Genomic DNA, 17,414 nt, shown 5'->3' on the forward strand with positions numbered 1-17,414 from the left:
CTCGACGTTTCTGTTTGATGGCAATCCAGTTGACGACAGTATACGTCTGAATTAATGGTTTGATTCCTTGCAAGCAGCTCGAAATACACAATACCTTTAAAGTCCCACCAGACTGACAGCATAATCTTTCTTTGGTGAATATCTGCTTTTCAAGTGCTTTCAGCAAATTCATCACGCTTGCTCCACGATCTTTTTCGTTTGACGTTGTTGTAGACGATCCATTTTTCGTCGCCTGTTATCATCCGTTTCAAAAATGGATCATTTTCCTCACGTTTCAAAAGAGAATCGCAGATGTCAATACGCTTAGTGAGATGAATTTCTTTGAGCTCATGTGCTACCCAAATATCGAGCTCACTAATGTATCCAAGTCGTTTTAAATGGTTTTCAACACTCGATTTCGATACGTTAAGATTCTCAGCAATCTCTCGTGTCGTTAAACGCCGATTCGAATCGATCAGTGCCTTTATTTTGTCATCATCAATTTCGATTGGCCTTCCTGAGCGTGGTGCATCTTTCACATTAAAATCTCCAGATCGAAATTTAGTAAACCAATTTTGACACTGCCGCAGTTTAAAGCATCTTCGCCATATACATCAGATAACTTTTTATGAGCTTGCACAGCGTTTTTCCCTTTTCGGAAGTAATAAAACAAAATATGAGGAAAATGTTCTTTTTGATTTTCCATTTTGAAATCGACGGCAAAGAAACAATTGTTAACGAAATCGTGTACTTTCTTTTTGTAAAACAAGCTTGAACTGTGAGTTGTTAACCTACATAATGAATTTGCGGTTTAGAATGAAGTTAGTTACATTTCAAGACATGTATGTCCATCTATTGGAAAAAAACGCAATTACTTTTTGGCCAACCTAATATAATTTATTTCCTATCTACATTTATACTCCCAGATAACATTTTTTGCTAAAGCAAAGTAGTGCAATCTATTTGCTGGCAATTATTGCTGTCATGTTGCTATAATAATGACAGAAATTAACTTTTGCCACACTTTTGTTGACATAATGCCATAATTATATATTTTTCACCGCAACTGTTGCCCCAAAGGTGCTGTAAAGTTGCTGTTTTCGTGTTTCTTTGCTACCAATATTGAAACAAATGAGGACTCACCTTGTTGCCATTTTGTTTGCAACACTTCTGAGCAAATTCTTAGCAAAATACTTGCAAAATGTTATGTGGGCTTATACTCTATATTTACAGCTCTAAAAATATCAGTCTGATGTTATATCTCGATTAAAATGTCTCAACTTTCTTAGTCTTTTCAATTATCTATTAGTTACACCTTGCTCATCAATTATTTATAGCTGTTTTAATCATTTTGTGTCAGTCATTTTTGCTATTTGACATAACGCGTAAATCCTACAAGTTCATTGCTCTTATTTTTATCATACGTTCTTTGGCTGCTTTAAATTGCTCAAGAACACTCTCAACATTGTTCATGAGCGCGTCGGCGCTCACTTTATCCGAGTTATGATCATTAAAATGTTTTCTATTTATGCCATTCTGATGCACAATATTCACGTTGATTTTGATGCTCCCACTCGGTACAACGTGCAAATTCGACTTGTCTAAAACCTTGCCCTCGTGCGCAATTGGAATACCGCAATACGTTATATCCTCGAGCTCGTGCGATCCGCCGATGAAAAATCGTCTCAACCTGTCGACGATGTTTCCTTTCGCACGCCATGTAGGCACTGTTAATTTGTACGAACCGGGTGTCCTCGGTATCGATAATACCGCATATCCTTGTATTCGATACCTGCATTGAAGACAAATCAATATTTAGCTTAGACTTGAGCTTTTAATTTTGTTAAACAAATTTATTGATCGAAGCAAAGTAATATAAATCTGGCAAATTAAGTACAAAGGAATGTCAGTCAATGATTCACGTGAACGCAATTACCTGGTCCAGCTGTCCAAAGATGCTACAGAGAACAATACGCGAGGCCAGAACGATGATGCGTTGTCTTTTGCTCGTTGAAATTCACTTGACGGATAATGCAACGATACGTCGGTGCAATAACTAAAATGCGCCGATCCACGTTCTAAACGACACTTTTGTGTTCTCCCAGACAGTCGGTCCTTCTGTTTCGTACTCCAATATTGTGGCAGATCCATAAAATATGTGATAAACAATCCGTCGTAAGAAAAACCATGGCCCGATACGATATCCAAGGTTAAAAATATTGTAGACAAATTGGCTGGTGCTAATTGCATCTCCTTATGTAACTCTGCTTCTTTATAAGCCAACAGTTGCTGTATCTCCTGCAAAAATTAAATAATTATATATTTTAATATTAGAATTATTGTTTTTTGATATTGAAAGAGAATTAAAAGAAATAAACTAATATTAATGAGATATATATTTATTCTTAATATTATATATATAAATATAATTATATATAAATCTTAATAATATTCAGATTTATATATTTTCTACAAATAATTTTTATGTGTATAACTCTTTTATACATGTTAAATTATTCTGGAGGATAGAAATTCTTCATGGAAGCGCCTTATAAAAATTGCACACGCATTTTATACCATATCAATTTTTGCTACAGTAAAAATTGAAGTAGTTCGCTTTTCACGATAAAAAAAGTTTGCTGAGTAAGCAAACAGTCGGGCTTCAGCTTACATAAACTGCAGAATAAGTTTTGAGCAAATTTTAATATTACGTGTGCGTGTCACGCGTCTCGTAGCTATATTTAGGGCATACGCCGGATAAAATCTACCCATCTAATTTTGTACATTTGCGGTAAAAAATTGTGTAAAAATACACACGGACCATTATTATTACTACTGATGTGGAATAATGTATGAAAGCTACTTCTGCGTTCACGGATGTACTGCCGCTTCACTGTGCACGTAGAAGCTCTATCTACCACGTATAAGCTGATAGCGCTAACATACAGGCTCGTGGAAGAGAGTGTTTAAGAAGACACTCGGGAACCATAGAGTTCAGTTGATCGTAGGAAGTGCAGTGGTCAACTTTGTCTCCGTGGCGATGCGTGCGGGCGTGTATGGAGAAGCGATAAACGTTAAACAAGTGATTGTGTCGTTAACACACTCTGCGAACACTGGTAATTAGAAGATGTCCACGTTAGTCCAATCATGTTCACGACGAACGGATCGATAGACCGCAATACCACTGGGTGTGTCTTGAACGACTGGAAGAGGAAAAGGACAGTGATGTGAATTGAAATGAATTTCCCGAAGATGCCATAATCAGTCGCGAGGTCGGGGATCAGTCGTAACGTAACGGCGCGGCAAACATGTTCTACCCACAGAGAGTAATGCGGCAAATCTCGGAAATTTCCTACGTGGGGTACGTAACGTTGTTTTCCTAAGCGGCTAGCGAGTAAGTTTCGACAACGTGCGCCGCGTCGTGCAAGCGGACGCGAAATTTTTTGCAACGCGCATGTACCCGCCTAACAGCGCGAGGATAACGGTAAATTCTTCGTCGCCGTATCACGGCAAATCTCCTGTGTGATTTTCGCCGAGTTAACGGCAATTCGAGCCGCTTAGAAGCGAGTGGATAAACGCTCGCGTCAAATTGTTTCATCGCCTTCAATTCGATATATCCAATATAGCATTGCATGGGCTCTCCACGTGCCGCGCCGCGTTTGTCCATACTTGGCCCGACCTCACCGCACATTCTGCCGTAACAAGAAAACTCGCATGCAACGATCCCTTAAAAGTTTAGGACAACATGAATTTGCGCTTTAATACATAATTATGTGCATTTATTATTACGTATGATATTTTTTGTTTAAAATAAAACGTAATTTTATCGACTATCGCACAAACTAATAATTCTTAACAATAAGCATTTTTGTTGCTTCTCAGTGTATATAAACCGTAATATATAATTTTAAGAGATTAATGAAATTGTAAAATAAATAAATAGAATATATCCAAATTAATAAACATATATTTTGAAAATTTTCAATCATTTAAACCTTTGTAAAAATGTAAACGTTTGGGATCATTATTCTTCGTCATGGGATCGTCACTGCGAACTCGCACAATTACTTTTGCAATTGCATCACGCATCTTGTGACGCAGTTTTTACAAGTAACGGTGACAATCTTTACGTTACGTTGCAATTTTTAATTACAAATTACAAGTCGGACGTTTGAATTCTTGAATAATGTTACTTTAATTGTAATTTTAATCATTGTCACAAAAATATTTCATTATCTGCGTTCTAAATTCTTAGCAATAATAAACTTGGTCAATAATAAAAAGACTACGAGAAGCTACGTAAAATTAATAAACTCGACCAGACATAAAAGACTACGGAGCGAAAATAAAAAGGAAGGAAAGTCATAATAAAAATGAGTCAAAGCAGAGGGAATCGGATAAACGTAACTACGTCACAAAGCAAATAAAGCCGGTCGCCGTTCAGGAATGTCGAGATTGGTTTTTCCACGAAAAGACTGTCTTTTTTGATCGGCGTGCGGTGACGTGAAGCTTGGAATGTCGATCGTCTCATCGCGAACAGCCGCATACTTACACGCCGCGTGTCTTCGCGTTGTTCCTGCAGCTCCGGGGACGTCCGGCCCTGAGAAACGTGCTCGATTCGATAATTGAACTTGATACCGTAACTATTGGTCACGCTATAGTGGCACTCGTCGTCGTGCTCGTCATCGAACGTAAAATCGGGGCTGACCGTCAGCAGTTTGCGCGCCTTGTCATAAGTCACGGAGCAGAGCAGCGTTTCCGAATCCGTCGACCCGGTGGCCGGTTCATCCTTGCGAGAGAGATCGGCCATTACGTACATCGTAGTGCGTTCGGTATAGAGATAATGAGCCGAACGGATCCTGGCGTCCGTGGGTCCGTCGTCCAGCACGTTCTTATTGTACCGTTCCCGAAAGGGCTTCAGATTCTGTATTGCTGGCAAAGCGGTCTGATTCTTCGCGGATAAATACGATCTGCGAGAAAGGAATAACATTCAATTAACAATTTTCGAATAGTCCAAGTGGGGCAAAAATCAGTTCTCCAGTTACTTTAAAAGCTGATAGAAAGGCTGAGAAATAGGAAAAGATATCAGTTTTATGTATCTTGCATGCAACGAAAATTTGTCATAAACATAAATTCGTTTTTCGTTTGATGTAGAAAAATGGAAATCGCGCTGACATATTTTATCTTTCATATCTATTCCGCTTTTAAGTCCCTGAATGATAAGATATTACATAATATTACATAATGTAAAAGGTATTACATATTTATTTCCTTTACTGTAAAATAAACTTTAAATAAAATTTTACGCTTTTTACGATGTGTAAAGCACATCAATTAGAAATCAATGTTTACGCAAAAGTTGAATTACGAATGTAAAACATTAGCTCGCAATAAAGACAAACGAATCTTAATGAACTAAGAAGAATTTTGATTCGCACGTTATAATAGCTATTCAATGTCTTGCCTGTAAGGCTTTGTCAAGACACCGTCATCGGCGTAATAGGAATCGTTCTCCGTATAGGAGTACAGTCGAGCACCGTGTAACTCCTCATCGCGGATAGACCGATGGTATTCCCGCTGGCAATCGGTTAGGCAATTTTTCTCATCCGCATAGAAATCAATCTCGAACGGGCTGAACACCTTCTCCTGCCAGCTAAAAATACGGTCCTCCTCCTCCAAAAAGTTCGAGTCTCTGGTCTCGCCGCCCTCGGACTCCTCGGCTAGTAACTCGGCCAGCGGAGACCTCCGCTGCACGACTCGCACTCTGGAACAATAAACGAACGCCGACGTGAAATCTGGTGTAATTCGGAAAAGATGGTCCATGGCCAGATGCCCAGGATTCTCTATTTTCTGAATCTGCGAAAACAGAACGATTTCCAATTGCCATTCTTTCGCCGTCGACAAATTATCTGTGAAATTATGAAAGGGGTCAGTTACGAGAAAATTGTGATCTCTTACGCAGTCTCATCACTTTTGTAAAAAAGGGCATGGCAGGCCTCGATGTATCGAAAACAAATACAAATAATACAATAGTTAAATCATTAAAGGCTGCTTTTCCACTCTTAGCTTTTTCCGACACATATTAATCGTCCGGAAGAGACAATGATAAATCATAAATGAAGCGTGAGCAATACTTGAAAACAATTTACGAGAATAAATATGTTTATATAACATCTCTATTAGAAAGACGGCAGTGCTGAAACTTCTTTGAAGCTTCTAACATTTTCTGAAACTCCAATGGAAAATAACAAAGTCGCAATAGAATCGCAATAAAAATGAATCGTAATAACTATATCACAAAACAAAAAACTGCGTGGCTGATGAAGCTAATTGCGGCCGGCGCAGCAGAAAAGCAAAGGAAAGGTACACGCGGCGAGTTACATAATGTCTCGACGAGAATCACGGGTTTGTGTTAATGCATCGCACAAATAGGCATCACCGTTTTTAACCTTCGCATCGCCGATTAATCGGCGCGAAGGTAGGAATATCTGCAATGTGAAAATCTTTCAATTCCAAACTTATCGTACACGAATAAACTATTAAACTTTCTCACATTTCCTAGGTAGAGATGTTAAAAGATCGGCATGCTTCGCGTAATTAGAATATTAAATAAAGTAGATATGCAATTTCTCTCGCAGACGGCATTTCAAATATCAAACGAGCATTTGATCCTACACGTATAAAGTACCACGATGTTTGCGAGGTTGTTTTGATTGATTACATAAACGTACGCTCAGATGCGGGCCTAATGGATTCACACGGCAAACGAAGAGTTAATGCATCGTATAAATACGCAGCTCTTCGTTTTGCAATCTCCGCCAGCTTCAGAAGTCTGACGTTGATTTAGTGCTATCAAACGTGCAGAATTCTTCGTGCGCGCAATGTGAACATTAATCTATCGTAGTTGAGTATCTAATATTTTTAAGCTAACATTCGTCAAGCCTGAAGAGTGGATTCTCTGATCTATTTTCTGCGGTGAATATCAGCAATTTCATGTAAAGGCTAGGTGTCCCAGGCAGCACACATTGGTTTCAAAACCGTTTCATAAACGTTTTGCCGTAACGTTTCATAATCATTTTATTGAAACGTTTATTTAGCAGAAAAATGTCCAACGAAAAAACGTTTCTTTTTCGGCAAAAAACGGTTCAGAAACCATCAGAAAAATATTTATCAATTCTATATATCAGTGTCTCAAAGATAGACAGAGTTAAGTCACATTTTTGTAAAAAACTACATTTTTATATTTTATGAATTACTCTCTAAATTTCGTGTAGTGGAATCTCACTCTTTTGAAATATCACTTCAAGTAATAGTGATCTCAAACGTTTCAAAAGAAAAGAAGAAGAAAAGAGTATTGGATCGGTTTTCCGGATGGTTATTTATAAGGTGATAACAAATGTTACTTGCGAGAACGTCACGTCTGGCCTGGCCATCTATCGGTCGCTTGGTGAATCAGAGGTGGGAATCACACACACTTGTGTTGATTTTTGTCTCTTGTTCCATAATCGAGTACATTGAAACGTATGATGTAAAAATAATTAATACTCGCAAAGTAAGTAGAAATTACTATTTTTTCTATATTAATTACATAATTTCAAATCAATTTAATAAAACACATTTTTCGTTTCTGTGGAAACGTGAAAACTACGTTTTTAAAATTGAGGTCTAAAAACGGTTTCTATTTAAACCGTTTCTTAAATGGTACTTTATGTTTCTTAGACATTAGATACGTCTGAGAAACATATATTAGGCCAACATGTGCTGCCTGGGGTTCCTTTGACGCAATATCGAATCTTCATCTTAACTTCAGTTGAAAATTATTTTTAATTTATATTTAATTTAATTTAATAAGCAGATACAAAAATGGCGCTTTACCTTATCCTCAAATTATGTATCGGTTCGGCCACCTTATAACTCGCTGCTATCTTCATTTTTCCGGTTTTCTGCGACATCGTTACGTCGTTGCGCGACGTTAATCACGAACGATTTAATTATCGTTAGAGAATACAATCGGAATAAGCTCGCCGGCAACTGTCAATGATCTGAGTAGCTCGTTTGTTGATTCGTTCGTTGCCGAGCAACCGTCTCGCTCCATCGTTGGGAAATAACGCTGATTATGAAGTTCACGCGCTCCTTTCATTTTTGTTTCACTACGGGGCATCCAATAGTGCAGTGCCGGGATTTACTTGCACATTTCGGGACGATTTCGTTGTCACCTCCCACTGTTCCCCTCTTGCCGCGCGTATCTTGGCGACGAGGTGCCGAACGCTAATAAACAAGATGAGTGCTCCTACATCTCAGGAGCGTCCCGCGTACTAAAGCCCTTTAAGGCCCTAAACAATGTCAAATAGCTAATAAAAACATTTCTTTCTGGAATAACTTTAAATTAATAATTAAGCATTTTTGTTACTATTAATAATAATATTATATAGTATATATAGTTTTTGTTATTATTAATAAATATATTCTTTAATATTTCCGTGATAATACATAATGTTAAATTTGAAATGTGAAGTTTGTGCACTATATTTATAATAAAATTACATAATAATTCATTTACTTTCACACATATAATTATAAGTGCACAAATTTCAAATTTAACATTTAACAGTGGGAGGTGACAACGAAATCGGCCCGAAATGTGCAGGTAAATCCCGGCACTGCAATAGTGCATCAGTCCAGTGCAATATGCAGGCCCAATTTTGTTATAAATTTTATAATACTTCAAGTTGAAAAGTGTCTCTGAAAAAATATTCCTTACGCCATTGTGGCTTCCAACTCGTTGATTAATTCGAACAACAATCTATCTGCACACGCGAGGTTTGTGTATCAAAATGAACAATGCATAATCATGACGGGCACATTTTTCATAGCGGCGCATGAAGTCCCTCCTCGTAGCTTGTAGCTTGAAACAAGTTTCCAATGAGTCACTGCGATGCGCCGCGGCCGCGATTCCGGAAACGATCGACGGCTCCGGTATTAGACATGTACGTACGTGTCACCACAAGATATATTCCTAATATAACCGAGCGACGCAACGACGCTGGTGCGTGGAGGAGTTTGGCACGCCGTTCAAAGCACATCCTGTGTCTGCGAAGAGGAAAAAGAAGCTAACTGAATAAAAAACAATTAAATGAAAGCCGCAATTCGGATCATTGTTTGTCTATCGGAGCCGCAGACGAGCCGTCAAAGGAAAGGCCACGAAGAAAGCCACCCAGATAACATTTTTTGCTAAAGCAAAGTAGTGCAATCTATTTGCTGGCAATTATTGCTGTCATGTTGCTATAATAATGACAGAAATTAACTTTTGCCACACTTTTGTTGACATAATGCCATAATTATATATTTTTCACCGCAACTGTTGCCCCAAAGGGGCTGTAAAGTTGCTGTTTTCGTGTTTCTTTGCTACCAATATTGAAACAAATGAGGACTCACCTTGTTGTCATTTTGTTTGCAACATTTCTGAACAAATGCTTAGCAAAATACTTGCAAAATGTTATGTGGGCACTTAAGGGGGGAGCCTGCTTTAGAACGCTGAAAATAAGGTATATTTTACGAATTGTTTTTGGAGAAACTATACAGCGGATCATTATAAAACTTTTATGCATTTATTAGTACATGTTTAAAGATGTCTCGTTATTTATGAATTCCCATCGTCGATGGACCAAAGAGAGAAGAAAAAAGTTGAAAAGTGCCAAAATGGTGGAGCTTAGAACACAAAAGTACGATTTTTAGGCAAAGTTTTTGAACTTTTTCATGCAAAAATAATTGTTTAACTTAATGTTTTTATGAATATTAAAGGTTCATCGACGATGGGAATTCATAAATAACGAGAAAATATTTCAATTTTTCAGTTTAGACGAAATTTGGAGGCAGGAGAATGCTCACCAATTTACAATGCATTTATTAGTACATGTTTAAAGATAAAAAAATTATTTTTTGATTTGAATATATCGCTCGTAGAGGTCGTCCTGGAGAAATCTTAGTGCAGCCGCGTCGCCGGCATTGCAAATTGGTGAGCATTCTCCTGCCTCCAAATTTCGTCTAAACTGAAAAATTGAAATGTGTTCTCGTTATTTATGAATTCCCATCGTCGATGAACCAAAGAGAGAAGAAAAAAGTTGAAAAGTGCCAAAATGGTGGAGCTTAGAACACAAAAGTACGATTTTTAGGCAAAGTTGTTGAACTTTTTCGTGCAAAAATAATTGTTTAACTTAATGTTTTTATGAATATTAAAGGTTCATCGACGATGGGAATTCATAAATAACGAGAACATATTTCAATTTTTCAGTTTGGATGAAATTTAGAGGCAGGAGAATGCTCACCAATTTACAATTCATTTATTAGTACATGTTTAAAGATAAAAAAATTATTTTTTTATTTGAATATATCGCCTGTAGAGGTCGTCCTGGAGAAATCTTAGTGCAGCCGCGTCGCCGGCATTGCAAATTGGTGAGCATTCTCGTGCCTCCAAATTTCGTCTAAACTGAAAAATTGAAATATGTTCTCGTTATTTATGAATTCCCATCGTCGATGAACCAAAGAGAGAAGAAAAAAGTTGAAAAGTGCCAAAATGGTGGAGCTTAGAACACAAAAGTACGATTTTTAGGCAAAGTTGTTGAACTTTTTCATGCAAAAATAATTGTTTAACTTAATGTTTTTATGAATATTAAAGGTTCATCGACGATGGGAATTCATAAATAACGAGAAAATATTTCAATTTTTCAGTTTAGACGAAATTTGGAGGCAGGAGAATGCTCACCAATTTGCAATGCCGGCTGCACTAAGATTTCTCCAGGACGACCTCTACAGGCGATATATTCAAATAAAAAAATAATTTTTTTATCTTTAAACATGTACTAATAAATGCGTCAAAGTTTTATAATGATCCGCTGTATAGTTTCTCCAAAACAATTCGTAAAATTATACCTTATTTTCAACGTTCCAAAGCAGGCTCCCCCCTTAACCTCGCGGTACACCTTCTGGCGACGCGTTTTGGGATTCCTCTCGAATCTCCACTTGTCCCCGTTGCGTTTTCAATCCGAGTCTTCCAGAAGACGCGGTCGTTCTCGAAGTCACGGTACCGTTACCTTCGCCCGCTCGCTCGCTCGTGAACTCGCGAGGTGACACCTGCCTGCGTGAGAATCGAGCGCGAAAAATTCGATCCGCGCGACAGTCGGGCAGAAAGTCGGAATCGGTAAGGTCGGCGGCGAAAGTGTCCCTGAAAAAGGCGCACACTCATCGGAGGGAGTAAAAGAGGAAGTTGCTGGTGCGTATAATATTCTCTTCCTCGTTCTTTCGAGATCTCGGATCGTCGCGAGTTCGGTTTCCAGTGCCGTGATCACGGAGCAGGTGCACCTTAACGCCGAAGTAGTTGTCCTTCGCATTTCTTTTTCTCAGGAATGGATCTCGGAATCGTTGCGTCCACGTGGAAGCCCCTTCATCGATACTCGAGACACGCAGTCGCGCGTTGATAAATAATCTACTGGACATCGAGATTTTCTCTTGACTCTTGGTACGATAATTATTAGTTGCGATAGTGACACATTAGCCTCTCGCGTCCAACTTCAGTGCTGTCAGACTCGCGGGACACGTGCCAGCGAGAGTACCACCAGGAATTCCACGCGTCTGACACGCGTGTGTATGTACACATACCCACATAACATTTTGCAAGTATTTTGCTAAGAATTCGCTCAGAAATGTTGCAAACAAAATGGCAACAAGGTGAGTCCTCATTTGTTTCAATATTGGTAGCAAAGAAACACGAAACAGCAACTTTACAGCACCTTTGGGGCAACAGTTGCGGTGAAAAATATATAATTATGGCATTATGTCAACTAAAGTGTGGCAAAAGTTAATTTCTGTCATTATTATAGCAACATGGCAGCAATAATTGCCAGCAAATAGATTGCACTACTTTGCTTTAGCAAAAAATGTTATCTGGGTACATACGATAATTCGTAACAAATTTCGACAGCGCGAATACGCGAGATGATCCCATGCGTGTTCCTGGCGACGCAGATGCAACATTCGGCGTGAGGTACGCTTCCCCGCACCGCACCAGTGACGGATCCGAGCGTCGCTGTGGGCTGTGGGCATACGCGAACGCCTTGAAGGTTAGGATGCGTCAGGCGTTGGACGCGTCGTAGAGTTCGAGGACGGCGCGCGTCGAGTCGTGTGCTCGCCCCACCTCGGGAAACCCGTCACCCGGAGCCCTTCCCGCGAAACTGACGCTGACGGGAGCAGATCGACTTTATCGATCGATTTCCCGCGTAATCTGCGAGAGATAAGGGAAATGTGTCACCGCCGTCCGGCGTTATCGGGATCGTCTTCTAACAGCTCTAATGCGACGAGTGTGCGCAGGTGTGCGAGTTAGAAGTGCCTGCTACGTCGAGTAGAGTAACCGCGGGCAGCGGGTGTTCTCACAACAGGGCGAGCCGAGTCACGCCTTTTCCCTGTGCAAACGAGCGGCGAGCCAGCGTGCGGTCTTGCGCACGTTGCTGTTTATCCGGTTTGTCAGGTAAAACGTTACGTTCCTCTTTCCATGTACTCGTATTACATGACTGTTTTGCATAGAGTGTTGGGTGAGATCCCACGATTCACAGTCTCCGTCCTTTTACCAACGAGCAGGCTGGTGCATCAGGAATCTACGTTTTGTTTTTTTATATTCAAAAATCCCTTCGATTTGCTCTTATGCAGGTCCCTTGTAAGTTAGTGAGTAAATACTCGACTGCAGGAATGATAGTTTCGGCAGAAACTTGAGAGATTGCGAGCTGTTACGTTGGTTCGTGCAACTAGGATGTAGATATGTCGATTATTTGAACTACGCAAGGTGTAAGGAGTATCCAAGACTGACACATCTGATGTTTATTTTGCAGAAGTTTCAAATTGATAAGAATGTCGACCAATCGAGAGGGCGAGACTGCAGTGACCATCCCGCTGCAGTATAATGAAGCTGTAAGTGATATTTTATGACCGTCTTATCTTAAATATGTATGAATGATGTAGACATGGTAATTTAAGTGTTTTGGATCAACTTTGGATGTGAAAAAACTCTTAAGAGATAGGGAATATCTCGTCCTATTAATTATGTACCTAAATTGAAAAATATTATTTCTATATATTTTTACGTATTTATTATATATTTATACAAGGATTTTACATTCTTCATTTTTGTTTATATATTTCTGTTTGCTCGCGGATAATTTATACGTATAAATTAATAAATGCATATATATGCGTCATTTGTAAGCAAAAGTACGAATATAAAGTATTATTATCATTGATATTTAAATGCATTCTGAATGTGTCTCGCAAAGAATATATATGATGTTATTCAATGATTATTATTTTTGTTTTACAGCATTGGAAAGCTATTTTTGAGAAATATGATCTCGATGGAGACGGGAAAATATCACTGCAAGAGCTGAAGGCGATGATACGTGGCCCAGATTTTTGCAATGATATTCCTGCTGCAGTAGTTCACACAATAATGCATAAGGTAGATCTGGACGAGTCTGGTTACTTGGAGTATCCAGAATTCATAGCAATGGTAAGGATCTTCTTTTCAATCTTTTACATTTTGATTTTACCTCAACAAAATACTTAAAAAGCTCTTTGCTTCATTAGTAAGAATGTAAGAAAATTCATCAATAATTAATCGATACATTGTTGGCATTCAGATTCACAGAAAGGACATGCAAGGTATATTTGGACACCTTGTGCAGCGTTATGTACACTCTGTGATACCTCAACGACCGACTCGTGCCATGAGGCAAACTTCCGTGGGCTCGAGGTATTATCCCCAGCGACAATTCAGTACGATAATGCAAGCAATGCAAGCACCTCCTTCCCCTTCGAGCTTCGGCGATTCTCCCCAGGCTGTTATGTTATGTAGCCGACGTAGTCCTGCATGTTATTCTGATATGCAACGTCTGCAGCAACAAACAAGTACAATAACGGAATCTTCTCTCTACTCTAGCGACTATCCAGATGGGCTGTACGAAGATGAGTACAGCTGTCGACCGCCGGCTGTAGCAATGATAATCATATCGCTAATAGAAATCATTTTGTTCTTGTATGACGTGATTAAGCACAAATCTCTTTCTGTAGAAGGCCCGGCAGCTACATTATTTATTTATAATCCGCACAAGAGGTATCAAGCCTGGCGGTATCTAACGTACATGTTTGTGCATGTTGGGTATGTATAAAAAACAATCTTATAATTTATATATTCCGCAAATGATATGAGAAATAATTGTAATTTATTAATTAATTTTTTAATTTTAATTAATTTTATTAATTGATTTATTAAATCGGCCATTACCAATGCTGTCTTGCGTGATATATATTATTATTTATCATATTGTAGATTTACGAAATTATATACATATTATTGTAGATATTTTAACGTTTTAATATTATTGTGTCCGACAGAGTTTTCCATTTGGTCGTTAATCTATTGGTCCAAATCATGCTGGGCATTCCACTAGAGATGGTTCACAAGTGGTGGAGAGTACTGATAATATATATAGCCGGAGTATTGGCTGGATCTCTTGGTACGTCTGTCTCGGACCCGACGGTTTACCTGGCCGGCGCATCGGGCGGTGTGTACGCGTTGATCACTGCTCACGTGGCGACTATCGTAATGAACTGGTCGCAAATGGAATTCGCCGTGCTGCAACTACTGGTGTTCCTCGTTGTCACGAGCGTCGATGTCGGTCAAGCCGTGTACAATCGTTATGTGCTCGACACGAACGACCAGATTGGTTACGTGGCGCACTTGGCCGGCGCCATTGCGGGCCTCCTGGTGGGTATAAACATACTACGAAATCTTGAGGTACAAACTTGGGAGAAAGCTGTCTGGTGGGCCAGCATGTTCACCTATACGGGCCTCATGACTGCCGCTATCTTGTGGAATATCTTGTATCCTTCGTATTACGAATGATGCTGTTTCAAGTGTCGGTATCTATCTCGTCTGAGTCATTTACCGAGGTACATAGGTAGCATCAAATGCATTGACACTGAAGAGAGAGAGAGAGAGCAAAGAATTCCTGTTCAGGAAGAAAATATTATATGTATATGCACAAATTTATTATATATTTTGAATAACGGATATGAAAAAGTACTCGCAATATATATATATATATATAAATAATATTTTGTATAATTTTGTATTAGTATAAAATATTTTATATATTAATATGTAATATATAGCTTTCGAATATATATATTCGAATGTAGAGAAATGTAGTGTATGTTTTCATACAGATGCCGCGAAAAAATCAGATCTAGAGCGATATTCATAGTCTGTTTTCAACGAGATTTAACGAGATAGTCTTAAATATATCTAGTAGATAGTATACTAGTACAACTATCTGATTGACTAACAAATGTCTCAAGATCATATTTAAGACCTTAAGAACAAACTATGAATACCATTCTTAGATTTATAATTCTACATCAGAGATAATCTATGTATGCGTGTAAGTAGTATTAAACAATTCAGTATTTTTCGAGTACACATTTTCGAGAGCAAATAGTAACACATCAAATTCTGTGATACTCTTGTTACTCTTGTATTAAGCGTAAACGCCTATTTGCAGGTTTGACTACATTGAAGTTAAGCACAAAGTATTAATATTTCTATTTTACGACTATTGTCTGATTGTTTGAAAATGCATGAAAAAAAAACTACCTCTATATGCGCATAAAATATCAATATTTCATGCATCATATGAACACACATTGTACATTTAATAATCCAAGCAACATATAACATCTAAAAAATTTATAGAAATTATAAAGTGCTGAATTGTGCCAAATAATATAATTTATATGTATATTTCAAGATACAATATTATCATAAAAGTTTTCTTACATTTAAAAATGCCTTATAGTTATAAAAAGTAGAATTGAAAAGGTTGCCATCGCATAAATTTATTTTAAAGATAGAAGAAATGTCACTATTTAAATCAGCAACATATATACGTTATGCAAAGAGTACTTTTTGAGATTCATTCGTTATAGTTTCTATATACATACGGATATGACAATAATCGTTTAAAAACAATTCGTAAGCAGTACAAAATTGCTTACGAAGGTAAATCACCAAACGAATTTTTATTATACAGGGTGTCCCGGGTTTTAACCGACAAACTGCGGGAGCATATTCTACTAGTGGAAATAAGAAAAAATTCTTATATCGAGTTTGCTTAGAAATGCTTCATTACAAAGTTATAAACCAATATTGAAAAGAAATATGAGATAAGTAACGACGGAACATAGTGTAGAATTTGGAAGGTCGAAGATGTTTATGTTATGTGTATTCACATGTATTCATGTTCACTATGTTGAAACGATTCAGTATGATTGTTACTTTCACAACAGTAGGTGTTAGATTTCAATCGTCATGTGAACTAGCAATTACTATCGGAATGCCAAAAGTGTTTTCAAATGAGGAATACACTGATATTCATTTCGTGTACGGATTCTGTGACGGAAATGCACGAGCTGCCGTACGAGAGTATCAACGTAGATTTCCTAACAGGAGAGTACCAGATAGATTTAAAGCAACGAATTACTAATTCAGTTATTGAGATGCAACAAAATTTTCAGAAATGTCGTACTGTAACAAATTCTGTACTACGTCGATGTCTAGCTTGTATCGATGTGCAAGGACAACATTTTGAAATGCGTCACTAAATCATTGCGTAGATAATTTTTATTTTTGTGAAAAAATCCGTTGTTACTTATCTCATATTTCTTTTCAATATTGGTTTATAACTTTGTAATAAAGCATTTCTAAGCAAACTCGATATAAGAATTTTTTCTTATTTCCACTAGTAGAATATGCTCCCGCAGTTTGTCGGTTAAAACCCGGGACACCCTGTATAATACAACTACCTGATTGGAGTAACCGGGTGCTATACTTATTCATAAAATAGTGAACATTCTTGAAACATTCTTAAATTTATAAATACCATGTTTGCGTATAGAGTTTATTTATATATCTGATTTGCGAAGTATATATGTATTAATTTATTAAATATATTTGTTGTGTATAATATGAAGAAAAGGAAGTCAAAAGAATTATATCACGGGCAACTTTGTAGTAACTTGTGTTCACAGAACGTGCATTATATCAGTTGTGTATGGTAAAGATAAAAATTTATTATATTTTCAATTAGACTGATAAGAGATAAGAAATAATTGCTTTGACGCATTTGAACAAAGAATATATTTATAAGTTAATTGTATAAGTTTTAACTATTCGATGCAGCAGTTTGCGAGAGAAGCTGATGATTAGCTTCAATCACAATATTATAATTTATCTATATGTATATGTAGTATTATCTATATTTATACTACACCACAGACTTTTCTCATTACATAATCAAGGCAATTTTCTTCATTTTTTTATTACGGAAAAATGC

At 37.7% G+C, this 17,414-nt stretch overlaps 2 protein-coding genes across 6 annotated transcripts; one reads left to right on the forward strand and one right to left on the reverse strand.

The window, feature by feature from the left end:
• Nucleotides 1–854: 854 nt before the first annotated feature.
• Nucleotides 855–12,049, reverse strand: LOC105286267 (Meckel syndrome type 1 protein). Of its 2 annotated transcripts, none has more exons than XM_026975090.1 (7): nt 11,932–12,049; nt 8,741–9,069; nt 7,855–8,129; nt 5,444–5,743; nt 4,532–4,949; nt 1,916–2,277; nt 855–1,771 (listed from the first exon to the last, which is right to left on the reverse strand). In XM_026975090.1, exons 3-7 carry the CDS (start codon nt 7,929–7,931, stop codon nt 1,372–1,374), a joined length of 1,557 nt encoding a protein of 518 aa, XP_026830891.1. In that variant the 5' UTR covers nt 7,932–8,129; nt 8,741–9,069; nt 11,932–12,049; the 3' UTR covers nt 855–1,371. The 2 variants fall into 2 exon arrangements, with proteins under 2 accessions (XP_026830891.1, XP_026830890.1); XM_026975089.1 differs by having other exon boundaries at nt 7,855–8,312.
• On the forward strand, nt 3,178–15,667 carry LOC109610651 (rhomboid-related protein 3-like). 4 transcript variants are annotated; one of them, XM_026975092.1, is made up of 6 exons: nt 3,178–3,340; nt 12,858–12,936; nt 13,343–13,531; nt 13,662–13,774; nt 13,961–14,179; nt 14,416–15,667. In XM_026975092.1, the coding sequence occupies exons 1-6, from the start codon at nt 3,288–3,290 to the stop codon at nt 14,924–14,926; spliced, it is 1,164 nt and encodes a 387-aa protein (XP_026830893.1). In that variant the 5' UTR covers nt 3,178–3,287; the 3' UTR covers nt 14,927–15,667. The 4 variants fall into 4 exon arrangements, with proteins under 4 accessions (XP_026830893.1, XP_026830892.1, XP_026830895.1 ...); XM_026975094.1 differs by lacking the exon at nt 3,178–3,340 and adding an exon at nt 12,406–12,499; XM_026975093.1 differs by lacking the exon at nt 3,178–3,340 and adding an exon at nt 12,668–12,763.
• Nucleotides 15,668–17,414: the final 1,747 nt, after the last annotated feature.

Source organism: Ooceraea biroi, chromosome 14 (assembly GCF_003672135.1).
Source record: "Ooceraea biroi isolate clonal line C1 chromosome 14, Obir_v5.4, whole genome shotgun sequence".
NCBI classification, from domain to species: Eukaryota; Metazoa; Arthropoda; class Insecta; order Hymenoptera; family Formicidae; genus Ooceraea; species Ooceraea biroi.